Source organism: Diabrotica undecimpunctata, chromosome 10 (genome assembly GCF_040954645.1).
Source record: "Diabrotica undecimpunctata isolate CICGRU chromosome 10, icDiaUnde3, whole genome shotgun sequence".
Taxonomy (NCBI): Eukaryota; Metazoa; Arthropoda; class Insecta; order Coleoptera; family Chrysomelidae; genus Diabrotica; species Diabrotica undecimpunctata.
This window is the reverse complement of record NC_092812.1, coordinates 50112908-50128320: the sequence shown is the minus strand read 5'-3', so window position 1 is coordinate 50128320 and position 15413 is coordinate 50112908. Positions and strand designations below refer to the sequence as shown.

General features: G+C 35.0%; 1 protein-coding gene across 3 annotated transcripts in view; it reads right to left on the bottom strand.

Moving 5' to 3' along the window:
* LOC140451797 (low-density lipoprotein receptor-like) overlaps positions 1-15413 on the bottom strand; it is a 183431-nt gene that overhangs the window by 47728 nt on the left and 120290 nt on the right. For all 3 annotated transcript variants that reach the window (XM_072545654.1, XM_072545655.1, XM_072545656.1), the window contains one exon: positions 1597-1719. In XM_072545654.1, coding sequence (XP_072401755.1) covers positions 1597-1719 — 123 coding nt within the window. The remainder of the gene's footprint in view (positions 1-1596; positions 1720-15413) is intronic.

The window sequence follows — 15413 nt, the reverse complement described above, 5'->3', positions numbered from 1 at the left end:
GTAGCTATACAAGATCTTAGAGCTAAATAGTAATTACCCAGCCAGCAATTTCATTAAATTAGCGAGTTTTTTAATTTTGCATTTGGCAAGCCTGTTCCTACCGACATTATCAACACTGCGAAATGAGTCATAATAATATTGTAAGAACACGATGCTATTTTGTTGAGTGATCGTCTTCACCACAAAACGTTAAGTATTGGATGTAAAATCATGGCAAATTGTCTTTCAAAATTATTCATAGTTATACTCCACTACCTTGCTTTCTTGTATCACAACTTACAATGGAGTTATAAAAACTTACTCAATAATTTTTTCGATAAAAACATTATATACAATATTACCATGTTTTAAAAATATTCGTCAATAATAAACATTTTCAATATTGTAACATTGGTGACAACATTTTTTCCACCAAGTGATTTAAAATTTGCACTTACAATGAGGTTATTTTGTTACATAACTTATTTTGCCAATTGTCAAATTTCATTTGATCATCATCATCATTCTGGCTTCCATCACTCTATCCATCGCCTTCCTCCGTCAAGCACGTATTCCCATATTTCTCATGTCTTCATCTTATTATCAAGGAACCTTGTTCTGGGTCTTCGTCTTCTTCTCTGACCAATGGGTCTATCAAGGAGCGTTTTTCTAGCTAGGTCATTTGGTTCCATTCGCTTTACATGCCCTATCCACCTCAGACGTCATATCTTAATATGCAAAACATTGACAATTTCATCTGACAATTGGCAAAAAGCTATAAGATATCTAAAGAAATCAGCAATGACGATTGTAGTCATAATGATGCATCGTTTGCGTTTTTAATGCAAAGAGAAGACCATATTTACTTACAGGTATCTAATAAATATGTCTGCTTATTGACATTTTTTTTCTCTTCAGTAAAATAAAGTCATGATCTCACTGAGGCGTGCAATTCTAGCCTAACCCCGTAAGACTTGCTCATTTGCATTTTATGTTGTATGGTATTCGTATATTATTTTTATATTAAATTCTTGTATAAATTGAGACAAGAAAGTGTCGATATTTGTAATTTTTCATATTATAACAGTCCTATATAAAGAACGTTGTAATGTTCTGCCATAAAAACTGAGCTATCATAAAATTTACAAATCGAGTATAGTGACGAATAGGCTTTGTTAGAAAAATAATATTTATTTTATATAATTTTTTACATCTTTTGTTTTTCCAGACCTTTTTATTTATTAACCAAATGAATGTAAAAATAATAAACGCCATAAATTATTTCTTTGACGTGTATAACGAACGAACGTAACGGCCCAGCGGTGGCAATCAGAGTCATCTGATTGTATAGTAATACTACAAACAATTTTTACGTCAAAACACGTGCTTATTTATTAGTTTACACACGAATTGACAAACAGGTAGAAGGTTAGAATTAGTGATTTTGTAATACATTTGAATGTATTGTAATAATTTCTAGATAAACCGATTGTTAAAATGCCGAACATTTTGATTTACTTAGGTATCTCTAAAAAAAAACGGACCTAAAGTTTTGACCTTAGCTTCCGCTGAACGTTATTATTTGTACAAATCTTATTAATATAAACAAATACTTACGACATATTTGTTCATCTTCATCACTTCCATCGTTACAGTCCTTTTCGTTATCACATTGCCATATAGACGGTATACATTTCCCACTATTACATTTAAATTGATCTTTTGAGCAGGTTACATTACCTAAAAAAGAAAAAAAAATATTTATTGAAATGGTAATGAATAAAAACAAAAATCTTACTTAATGTTTGAGTAAAATGAATGGAAAATATAATTAATATGGAAAATTGGTATTTTTATTAACTCGTTGCGTGATTGATGGCATTCTAGGTTTTGCTTTCCGTAACAAAGGTAAAAATGATTTTGTCACAAAAGCCAAAAAAAAACAAAGAAAATGAGGTCTATAAAGTTAGCATATCCATTTTATAAGGCCGAGCTATAATGTCTGTGGTGGTGGGTGGTGAGCCATAATTATCTCCCAATCTCCTGGTACCTGGGGAAAATTATGTCCTAGACACATTCTCCTATCTAATTACTTTTCCCTTCCCATATCCTACTCTGATCTCGTGCAGCGGCATCACCAGTATTAAGATAGAGCGTAAGAGAAATAATCCTGGATCGGTCCATTATTGGATACTAAAAGTTTTAAATTAACGGAACGATTACCGGTATAAGTAATTCCCCGCTTATTGTTCAACAGCTACGGGCGGAAGAACCTACACGTGTTAGGGCACTTCATTACCCTGGAGCTGAGCAATTAACTCCGAAGGCGAAAGAGCTAAATTAGTCAACGGCATTGAGATGTGGCAAGCTACGGGATGACTACCACATTAAAGATCCCCATGGATATTTTTAGTAAAAATCATCGTGTGCCCACTAGTCGATAATTTACTTAATGATCATGGAGCTCGGAATCCAAGATCCGGCAGGAAAGGACAATCAGATTTAGACGACAGGGTCTCTCAGGTTGTCATCAAGGTAAATCCTTGTCAAACAAAGAAGAATAACTCTATAGCCCTGAAAATTGGAACATGGAACGTAAGAAGTTTATATCAATCAGAAAAACTAGATAAGACTGTGTCGGAAATGTGCAGAATGAAGATTAAAATACTAGAACTTTGCAATATACAATGGCCAAAATCAGGAATATGAAAAACAGAAATAGAACAATGTATTATTCCTGTAACAACTCCAATCACAGGCAGGGAGTTGGCATTATAGTCCATAAGAATTTTCAAAAATCTGTTTGTAACTTTGTTCCCTACTCTGATCGAATATTGATGCTCTATAGCTCTCATTTAAAACGTAAAATAAATATAATCCAAGTATGTGCACCCACTACAAACAAGGATGAAGACATCATAGAGACCTTCTATGAACAAATTGGCAATCTCTTAAAGCTGGCTAAAAGACATGATAAAAATATTATAATGGCAGATTAAAACGCTAAAGTGGACCAAGGAGAAGTGGAGAATTGTGTGGAGCGATACGGACTCGGGGAGAGGAATGAATAAATGAGTGGCGATAGGCTGGTTGATTTCTGTATCAATGAGGAACTCATAATTGCCAATACCTTGTTTAAACTTCCTAAACGTAGATTATATACATGGAGATCACCCGCTGACAATAACAACAAAATAGTCAGAAATCAAATAGATTATATTATTGTCAACAAAAGATATAGATATTCTATAATAGGCTTATCTCAAAGTCAATGGAAGACAAAGAGATAGCAATGGCCGCTTTTTTAGATATAGAAGGGGCATTTAATAATGTTACCACCAGCTCTTTGATAGGGGCTATGAGTAGACGAGGCGCACCTGCGGTAATATGCAGATGGATAAGGGCATCCCTGGAGAATAGGACAGTAATGTCCATTCTGGGTAAAGCAACCATCAAAGCAAAAGTAGGTGGAGGCTGTCCCCAAGGAGGAGTTCTGTCCCCTCTACTTTGGGCAACCTTGGTAGATGATCTCCTCAGAAATCTGTCCACAGAAGGCTTTTATTGTCTTGGATATGCTGACGATATAGCAATCGTTGTCAGGGGCAGGTTTGCTCAGGTAGTGTCTGAGAGAATGCAAGCAGCCCTAAATATAGTTGACGACTGGTGTAAACAAGAGAGACTAATAGTCAATGCTCAGAAAACACAAATTGTCAACTTCACCAAAAAAAAAACAGCACTACAAGGCCTAAAACCACCGGTGCTGGGAAGAACAGAGATTTCATTTACCAAAGAAACAAAATACCTTGGGGTATATTTTGATCATAGGCTTACATGGAATACTCACATTCTAAAAACCACACAGAAAGCTACTATGTCCTTGGGCAGATGTAGAAGAATGTGCGGTAAGAATTGGGGACTTAACCCCAAAATGACTCTATGGTTATATACAAGGGTTATTAGACCCATGATAACCTATGGCTCGGTGACGTGGTGGACAAAGACGCAGCAAGTGGGAGCAATAAGGCTGTTAGGTAATACACAAAGGCTAGCATGCTTGTGTATTACGGGGGCCCTAAAAACAACTCCTACTGCATCGCTAGAAGTCCTGTTGAATCTACCACCACTTCATATCTTTATACAGGGCGAAGCCAGATCCGTGATGCACAGATTAATCCATAGTCAACGACATATAAGCCAGATGCATGGTACTGACAACAGAAAGCTAATCGAGGAGCTTTAACAATAAGTTCACAATTAAGATACCAGGCAGGGAAGACTGGAATAAAGGTGTACCCATACAAGCTGCTGCTACCTGGTACACGGATGGCTCAAAAACATCGGAGGGTGTGGGAGCCGGCATAGTAGGGACAAATCAAGGGATAGATTTCCCGGTAAGTCTATCTAAGGATGTGACAGTTTTCCAGGCGGAAATAACTGCAATCCATCACTGCGTGAAAGAAATAGAAAGGCAGGAAAGAACGTTCTGTTCAGTTGCCATCTTCACAGATAGTCAGGCAGCGCTTAAGGCACTCAATTCTGTAGAGGTCAATTCTAAGCTAGTATGGGATTGCGTGTGTGCCCTAAATAAACTAGGAGACTGTAGCAAGGTTACGGTAGCCTGGGTACCGGGGCACGAGGGTCATAAGGGCAATGCAAAAGCAGATGAAATGGCCAAACAAGGCTCATCATTGCCATTCATTGGTAAATATACGAAAATGGTTGCGTTTCGATTTAATTTGAGTTTCTTACCACTCCCTAACACGTGTTTCTGGGTCTACCCGTCATCAGAGAGAGTTTGTAAGAAAACTCAAACCAAACCAAAACGCACCGACTACTCTGGCAATTATAGAAAAAATAATTACCAGGGTATGCTACTAGAGACATCTAGTGACACATTTAACTTCGCCATTCATTGGACCGGAACCCTTCTGTGGAGTTGCTAAATCAGTAACAAGAACTTCTACAAGGAAGTAGGTAGCTCACAAGTCTCTGGAATGGTGGAGGAATTCACCAGGACAAAGACAGGCGAAACAGTTCATTACAGAACAGTCGCCAAAATTTACGGCAGACCTAATAAGCAAAGACAGGAAAACAGTCAAGGTCATAGTAGGTCTTCTAACAGGGCACTGTAAGCTGAATAGGCACTTGAAGCTGATGGGATTATCAGATGATGAACTGTGCAGATTCTGTCACCTCGAAGAAGAAACAGCAGAGCATATTCTATGTCAGTGTGACAGTCTGGCAAATGTGCGGTTCTTTGCATTAGGAGAAGAAAATCCACCGGCAAATAGCTACATGGAAGGTACAGTCTCGTAGCTACTAGACTTTATAAAAAGGGTTAGGCTAGAGAATGTTATCTAGGACTAGAGGACCACAATAGAACTTAAAAGGTCGCAGTGGAATAGGCCGAAAGGCCACCTCTCTTAATCTAATCTAATCTATAATATCATCTAAAACTTATCCAGGAGCGGATATATCCTCCAACCACAATCCGGTTGTTTTGTCGATGAAACTGAAGCTAAAAAAACACATATACGGAAACGAAATTTAAAATAAACGAGAACTTAAGGAAAGTCAAAGATGATGCAGACTCTAAATATTGACTAAAAATGGGGAAAAATTCAACATGCCCTTGTGTCAGTTAGAAAAGAAACCTCAAACTACTTGGAAAGAAGAAAACGGTGGATGATAATACAAATTCTTGAACTTATGGAAGAACGAAAAACACATAAACATAAAGCAAAAGACCTAAAAAAATACAGAGAAATTCAGAGAAACATCAAAGAAAATTCAAGAGGCAAAAGAGAGGTGGCAAATCAAAGAAATGGCATGTTCTAGAAAGAGCACAAGAAAAAATATCCTTTAAAATCATAAAGAAGATATTATTACTATTACCGATTACTTACTTATTATTATTATTATTACTGATGTGAAGGAGAGATTGTGTCACTAGACCAACTACATCCAAAAACTATTTAATGATGAAAGAGAAGAACTGTCATTAGAAACCACAGAGGATATCGGACCATGAATATTAAGGGAAGAAGTCATCTATGCCATCAAAAACACAAAGAGGGTAAAGCTACTAGACCAGATGATGTGCCAATCGAATTATTAAAGGTTATTGATGGAGATGTTATTGGTGTAATGGTTGAACTCTTTAATTTAATATATCAGACTGTAACAATCCCCAGACATTGGCTGCAATAGACCTTTTTAGCAATACCCAAAAAGTCAAGTGAAACATATGGCAGAACAATATGTTCTAATGAGTCACACACTTAAAAGTATTTGAAAATAATACATAGCAGAATTGTTAAAACTCTTGAATATGAAATTAGTGACACACAATTCGGCTTTAGAAATGGTATGGGCACAAATGATGCTTTGTTCGGCTGGAATGTGTGTGCTCAAAGATGCATGGACACGAATCAGGACATGTACTTCTGTTTTGTAGATTTTAAAAAGGCATTTGATAAGGTTTAACATAAAAAGCTTGTAGATATATTAAAAAGCAAAAATATTGAGAGTCTTGACATAAAAATTATATCTAATGTATACTGGAATCACATTGCCAAGGTAAGAGCTGACAACCAGAACACCCGAGATATCAAAATGCAGAGAGGAGTTCGCCAAGCATAAGGAATATCTATCAATGGAGAAATTTTGAATAACTTGCGTTTTGCAGACGATACAGTAATACTGATAACAACAATGATTTACAGAACGTAATGCAACGCCTTAATCAATGCTGTCATGAATACCGACCAAAGATGAATTTGAAGAAAACTAAATGCATGATCATGAGTAAACTAAAGATACTGTAATTGATTCTGGATATCTACAAATACTTAGGAACATGGATAACATCAAATGTAGACCAAACCAAAGAAATTGGTATTGATTATTGAAATAGCACGTGCATCATTCGTTAAACTTAAAAAGTTTCTTTGTTGTCGGGATATAAGGTTAGGACTACGCCTAAGGATGCTTCGGTGGTACGTGTTCTCTACTCTTGTTTATGGCTTAGAAGCATGGATATTAAAATAAGTGCATCTGAATAAGTTGGTCGCCTTTGAATTTTGGTATTACAGAAGAATCCTTCGAATATCATGGACTTATAGAATGTCCAACGTAAAAGTTATTGGAAGAATAGGAAATTAAGCTGAAATAATATTGACTATCAAAAGAAGAAAACTTCAGTACATAGGACATGTGATGAGAGGGCAAAAATACTCATTATTGCAACTTATTATGCAAGGCAAAATTCAAGGAAAGCAAAATGTGGGAAGAGGAAGAATATCCTGGCGTAAGAACTTTGGTCAATGGTTTAAATGCAGTAGTACTATTTAGAAGGACAGTCCGAATAGCCATGATAATTTCAAACTTTCGATAGAAGATGGAACTTAAAGATGGAATAATAATTATTGATGGTATTGAATGAATTCTGTCAATTTGGTTATGAAATTTCTCATCCTTTACAAAACATTAATATTGGAGTATAATAACTTTTTTTTTACATTACATTCTACATATTATGTTGCCCGGTGTGAAATTAAAAGCGTAAATTAAAATTTGAACATTATTCGTTGTTATTGCAGTCCATTGTTTTTGATAAATTACCTGTCGATGGATTGTGGCGTTATCTGTATTTATATTTACAGGGAATTTTCAGTGATAAATCCGTCATCAACGTAACACTTTTGATTCAACCACGATATTAATTAAAACATTTTTATGTCATACAATAAAACAATATTTTTAATATGGTTCTGAAACTATTTTATTGTGGCATATATACATATACCTATATATATATATATATATATATATATATATATATATATATATATATGATGAATTGAAAAACCAAATATATAGCGCAAGAGCGCACAATTCGTCAAACGTTCCGTTTATATCTAATAGGATCTTATAACGTTATTTCAGCATAACCCTGCATCATCAGATATACAAGTAGATACAAATTCACATATAGAACGGCCAACGAGTCCCTGCTCATTTGTGCTCTTGCGCCATATATATTTGGCTTTTCAATTCATCAAAGCTACAGCAAAGCTTTTGCTAAAATCGTAAACTTTTGCAAATTTCCAACCGCTGAAAAGACAGAAAACGAATTTATTAAATCGTCTTCGTTTTTGGCCATCAAAGTAAATGACACTTTTGTAGTTATACACTTCAAGGGGGAAATAAGCAGGGACATTCGCTGGCCGTTCTGTATGTGGATTTGTATCCACCTGGATCTCTGACGATGCAGAGCTATGCTGAAATAACGTTAGATCCTATTGATACCGATTCATATACAAAACTTTTGATGAATTTATTTGGCTTTTCAATTCATCACAGCAATACCTCATGTTCAAAAGGACTTTCAGTACATCCTAATAAAATGACACTTTTATCATTCCACTCTGAACATCAAAGGTCGAGTATGTAGCCTAGTCAACACCGACCGGTGATAGTGGATACGGAAATAAAGATGAGGCGGAAAAAAAAGTAGAACATCTGAAAGTAAAGAGTAAAGATACGGTAAATGACTAGTAGGAAGCCAACAGCAAAGTTGCGGTACGAGTGGGAGAGAAAGCGCCAGGGAAACATCTGCTAAAGGGCTTCCTATGTATAAAGAAACTTGGTGGTAGAACGATGAAGTGCAGCAGAAGGTTAGGAAGAAGAATAGAGGGAAGCAAAGCTCGTTGTAGCTACTGAGAAGGAAAGATCGTCTGCAAGCTGTATGAGGAGTTGGAAAAGCGATGGGCGTATCAAGCGAGGAAACCAGGTGAAGTCGCCTTGCACAATCTGGTGTAGGAACTCGAAAGGAGTTTACACCAGCAAGAAGTCGCCCTTGTTACATTTTTAGACATAGAAGGTGTATTTGTTAATACCTCCAATACATCTTGCATGGTGAGGAAGAAAATCAACAACACAACGTACAAGTAGATTACTCAGATGCCCCTTCCTCAAAAAAACATTTGAATTGGTGTCATAGTAAGTCTATAAAGTTCTTTTTCTAGTGTTAAAAATGGAAACACTTCCGGGATTCATTCCAGTTAAAAGTTTTAATCTGCTTATGTATAAATGAAAAAATTACTGTGCTTAACGTATTTAAATCACTTCAGTGCCAAAATCGTTCAGTTTAAAAATGTTTGATTATACGATACGAACGGAATTTAAAAGTCAAAAATTACTTTGTAAACTCTCTGCTAATACCAAATAAAGTATAGCCATATCTTTGGGCAAATCAAATATTTGAAAATTTACCTATTTGCATAATTGCCTAAATCTAATAAATGATGATATGGACATAGATATATTTTGTTAATAAAAAAATATAACAACAGTATTGTTGATCTCTATTTCGACATATTTATCTACTATATATTTTTATTGTATTCTTTGTAAAAGTTTCGGCAAACAATCAACAACTATTTAGGGAACGGAAGATCAACTGAAATAATTGGAACATTTTGCACGTAAAAAGTTGGCAAGTGCTTCTGAAAACATGTGTTCAGGAAATATTTTAAAATAGAGATAAGGCGGTGTGGTCTGTGACGACACTAATGGCATTCTAAAAAATTTTACTTTGCAAATTTAATTAATGTTGGAAATACCGAAAATACAGTCAAAATATTGTTTATCATCATCATGAATTACGTTAGAATTAGAGACGGAGTTGGTTTTAAATATAACTATGTAAACAGTTAACAGTAAAAACACCAATAAAAACATATATTTAAAAATAACATTTGAGAAATTGTTCAAAACAAACAAATACAGAACTAGTGCACAACATTTACTTAATTTAATTTTGATATAAACTCTCCAGGTTTTAACTTAATTAATATTATGAAGACTAAAATTATTTTATGAAACTAGGGACCGGGGATGAAAGAAGCTTCCAACTTCTAGCAAATTAGTCCACTGCATATATAAATCGCTGAAGAATAAGTAAAAAAATATATTTAATTTATAATATATTATAAAATATTATAAGTTGGTTCATTAAATAAAACCGATGATTATTAGATCGGCATATCGATCTAATGAATTAACTTAAGTTACTAATAACCGCATTAAACAATTTGGAGTGTGTAAAAAATATCTATTAAAGAGTGATATACCATGCGGTCCATACGTATGGAATAAATTCATCTTTGGCGTTATTATGTACTATCTGAAAAAAACCTGAAACAGGTCGATTTATATTCTTAAATTGACAATTTACAGTATGAAAATATCTCCTTCCAGCACCCCCTCGAAAATTTTAAATAACAAAGGGGGTCGTGTGGCACCTTGTTAGAAAGGGATTTTAGTCCTCTGTTCAGCAATATAAACTTTTTTGAGTTTGTGCAATCATAACTGAGAAAATTGATTTTTACAATTAAATTAAATGTTCAACTTGACCACCATTATTCACTTCTTGACAATAACCGAGGCGATTTTGGAATTCTCGTACAACTTTTTGTATGACCTCGGGGGTTATTTTGTTAGTTTCTATCGTTATCCTAACTTTTAAATCAGCAATATTGCCGGGTCTATTAAAATATACTTTAGAAATAATCAGGTATTTTCGAATCTGTTCTGCTAAACATTAGGGAAAAACCTTTGAAGATAATAAAATATTAGTCAAAAAGCCAAATAAACAATTGATATGAATCTAGTAGGCTGCTGTCATTTAGGTATTTAAAGTTACTAAAAGACGTCAGTATAATATTTGTGCGCGTATTAAATTTAATTATGGCTCATTTGTCCGAGACTCAAAGAATAGACATTTTAATTATGATTGGTTTTGGTAATAAAACAACAACTCAAAATGAGGTTTGTGAAATGTTTGTTGGTCAACAAGTTTCGCAGTCTACAGTTAGAAAAATTGAACAGAAGTTTCGTTATACTGGACATGTAAAAAATAATGAAAAACCAGGTAAAAATGTTAAATTTACTGATGAAAAAAAGTTAGATGTACTTTTAGAGATTGAGGAAAATCCGCATAAGACAACTCGAAAACTGGCCGCCGTCAATGATGTAAGTAAATCATCTATTTTGAGAGTTTTGCATAAAGAAAAATACCACCCTTACAAAGTTCAGTTGGTTCAGGAGTTAAATGAAGATAATCCCGATGGAAAGCAAGAATTCTGTGAAATGATGATGGACAGAATGAACGCAGATTTGCAGTTCATAAACAAAATAGTTTTTTCTGATGAAGACTCACTTGGTGTGTGAGACTCACGCAATATCCTAAAAAAATTAACATTTGGGCTGGTATCATTAACAATAAAATTATTGGTCCTTATTTTGTGAAATTGTGAAATTTGTGAAAACATGATTTATAACGAATCGTAATTTAATTTATCAGTTGGACCGTGCAAGAAATATCGCTCTAGTTCACGAAAGCCATTCACAGCGGTTCGTGGCGGAAAGAGTGGGTATTTCTCAGAGTAATGTCTCAGAAATATAGAATAGGTATCTAGACACAAATTCGATACAGCTCGCTCTCGTAGACTTCGAGTTACAAATGAGCAACAGAACAAATATATCGAAATTTCCATTTGGAGAAATTATTCTATATCTGTACCAGCCTTAAAAAGGGACTTCGGGCATGCTACAGGAGTTAGAGTATCGTTTGCTACAATAAGAAGAAGAATTTTAGAGGGTTTAAGGAGTCGTCGACCAATAAGAGTTCCTCAGCTACAACTTAGTCATGTTTTCCATCGCCTCCAGTGGGCTCAAGAACACATACAGCTCCCTCAACAGTTTTGTAACTTTGACTTTTTCAGACGAGACCAGAATCTGTTAAAATAGTAATAAAAAACAACCGGCGAATTCGTATTTGGGAGCCAACAAGAGCTGCACGTCTAGCACATGCCCGTCCCATATGTCCTTTCGCTGGTTGCAGTATTATGTTTTGGGCAGGTATTTTGGCAGATGGACGCACGGCATTGGTGGTTATTGACGGGACTTTAACAAAACAAAAGTACATCACACGGATTTTAAAACCTCATGTAAGATTATAGCGAGAAGCTCAAGCGAATAATGACTATTTTGAGACAGAAGGTATTCGCCGTTTGGAGTGGCCTGCAATGTTTATGTCCAAAGGAATCCTCCTAGAACCCATCATGAACCTACAATTGCCTGTAGAGAAAAATGAGAGAATCTGCCAGAGGAACTGATTGATCGACTTGTTAGCAGTATTTTAGCCCGAATCCAGGCTTGAATCGATGCCCGTAGTGAAAATACACGATAAAAATTGTTAAATACATTTATTTAATTTAATTTATTAACAAAAAACAGTAGGTATCTCTTTTAAAACAGAAAATACCCGTAAACATTATGATATTTTTTTTATAAATGATCTATTACAGTAGTTTCTGAAAATAGTTAATAATAGTGAAAATTTGGGTGATGCATAACTTTTGAAACTATGTGTATATAGGAATCTCCTTGAGATCGGAGAGAGCAACACGACCCTACACGACAGTGGACAACAAGAAAAAGTACATAGTTTTTTCTATTTAGGAGTCAACAGCACAAAGGATAACATAGAGAATGCAGAGCTTAGCAGAAGAATTATCCTAGCTAATGCGGCATGCTATGCTTTGCTATGAACCAGATATTTAAATCACAAGACGTACATCAAAAGACTAGGATACAAATCTACAAGACCATAATCCGATGATACTGAGCTATGGATGTGAAACTGGTATTAATATATTGAATATTAAAGATAAATATCTGTAAACAGCATGGAAATGTTTGAAAGAAAGGTACTGAGACGAATATATATAAAGAACCTTTATCTCGGTATGTCCGCCTACTGCGAATTCAATGGGCACACCATGTACATAACATGGAAGAAAAGAGTCTTAGAAAAAAAACTACTGTATGCAAAAATGCAGGGGAAGAGACCTATTGGGAGACCGAGAAAGCGATGGGAGGATGATGTGGTTAAGGACGCAAGACATTGTGAAGGACAATGGCTACAGACTGTAATGAATGGAGAGGTTTTCTCAGGTAGGTCAGGGCTCCAATTGGGCTGTAGAGCCATAGTATGGATGAATGTTATATGTAAATAAAAATGACAGAAATAATTAATAGACTTAGATTGGAGTTTTTAATACAATTAACTCATTGATAATTACTAAAAGAATACGACACTAAATACGATAGATAGAATAAAGTAATTGGACCAAAAACATGAAAGACGATTGAACAAATGAGTGCAATGAATGCGACAACTCTAAAATGAAGAAGAAGAAAACATGTTTTACTGGATATTCCATTTTTAATTTTGTATTAGGGTTACTTATCTATTAGTCACTAATACGTAAGAATTATGGAGCGACATTAGTGTTTAATTGCCTATTGTTATTCCTAGAACTTGCTATCAATGTGAAGGAAACGAACTAAACTAAACTAATCTCTGATATACATAAATTCTTTTATTAAGCATTAATGTTGATAAATTTATTTTCTATTAGTTTAACAATAAGCGTATTGAAGGACGGCATTGATTGATCTTAAATCTATTACTTGACGATTAAGTTCATAAGAGTCAAGGTAAGTCAGAGCCTATGATCTCCGCCTAATCTGAATAGTACGCATTAGAATTGCTTGGAATTTATAGCACCAGCGGCGAAACTAAAAGGGTATAGAATTGAACAATCTTAGTGTTTTAAGTTTTAACTTATTTATGGTATCGGTTAGCTATAGTGTTATTTTACATGGAACCCTATGGCAAGTGATATCTCGTTTGAAAGGTATTGAACATAACCTATTCGATCATACTTATTTTGTTTAGTTTAAGCTGATTTTGATGAATAAATTAAATAAATACTAAAACTATAGTTTAATAAAGATTCTAACGTCCGCCTCTGATTATTTGTCAAAAAATTGACTTTTTCAATTCTCTTGTTGTTTTTACTTTATTAAGTTTTTCCAAAAGTGTTTATACCTTGAAAATTTAGTTTAAAATTATTGTTTAACGAGACGCTTACATAGGTAGAATGGTACGTACTGTAGCCGACAAAGTAGCAGCTGTTTTAATAATTGGTGAATGTAAATTGGTGTCTTTTTAAAGAGAGGTACCCAATCGCCCTATATCGAGGACTTAGTTTGAGTTTCTTCGGAAGTTTAAAGAAATAGGTAGTGTTCAAGGTACCAAATGATCTGGTCGACCAACAGTTAGTAATGATAAAACAATTGACATAATTGCAGAATTAGTAGTGAACCCTATGTCTTCTACAGCCCAAGTTGCGTCTATCTGTAGAATCAGTCAAAAGGCAGCACCACGAGTGTTGACAAATTTCATCCATACAAATTAAAAATTGTGCACCAACTTTCAGATGATGACCCCGAACGAAAATTAGAATTGTAGAAAATATGTCCAATAAAATTAACCAAGAGCCAGATCACATAAAAACAATTTGTTTTAGTGACAAAAGTACTTTTTCCCTCATTGGAAATGTTAATACACATAATGAGAGGTATTGGACTGACACAAATCCTCACGTATTTCGCGAAAGACGTACTCAATTTCCAGAAAAAGTAAATGTTTGGGTAGCTATTTTGGGAAACCACATAGTTGAGCCTGTTTTTCTCAATGTTAACGTAACCGGTGAAGTGTATCTGGAAATGTTACAAAATGCAATTAAGCCGTTAATAATTCTAGAAATTCTGAAAGATAATCCAGATGGATTCGGCAACTTGGAAATATTGTTTCAACAAGATATTGCTGCAACACACTATTATGGTACAGTAAGACGTTATCTAGATGGGAAATATCGTGGTAGTGGGATTGGAAGACGAGGTTCGATAGAATGGTCAGTTCGGTCAACAAACTTTACACCATTAGATTTTTTTCTCTGAGGTACTTAAAATTTAAGTTTATAATATAGCACCCGACAGTATTGATATTTTGAAATAACGAATTGTTGAAGAATGTAGGGCAATTTCCCCTGACACATTTGAACGAGTACGACAAGAGTTGGCCAAAAGGATGCATTACTGTCCGGAAGTAGATGGAGCACATTTTGAAGACTTAATATTAGAACTGGTTCTTATAAGAAACATTGGTTAATCTCGATATCTATCTATTGATACTACTATGGCCTTTACAAAGAAAACCTTAGAGCAGCTCAGTACAACCCAAAGAGCGATGGAGAGGGCCATACTAGGGATTAGTTTGAGAGACAGGATTCGAAATATCGACATTCGTGAAAGAACAAAGATTACTGATGTCGCAGAACGTATAGCAAGGCTCAAGTGGCTCAAGTGGATATGTTGCCTGAGATAATCCCGAAAAATGCATACAGAGATTAACAAACTGGAGACCAAGAGAGAACAGGCGAGGAGTAGGCAGACCACAGAAGAGGATGGGCAGATTATATCAAACAAGTCGCGGGCAATCAGTGGATGAGAATTGT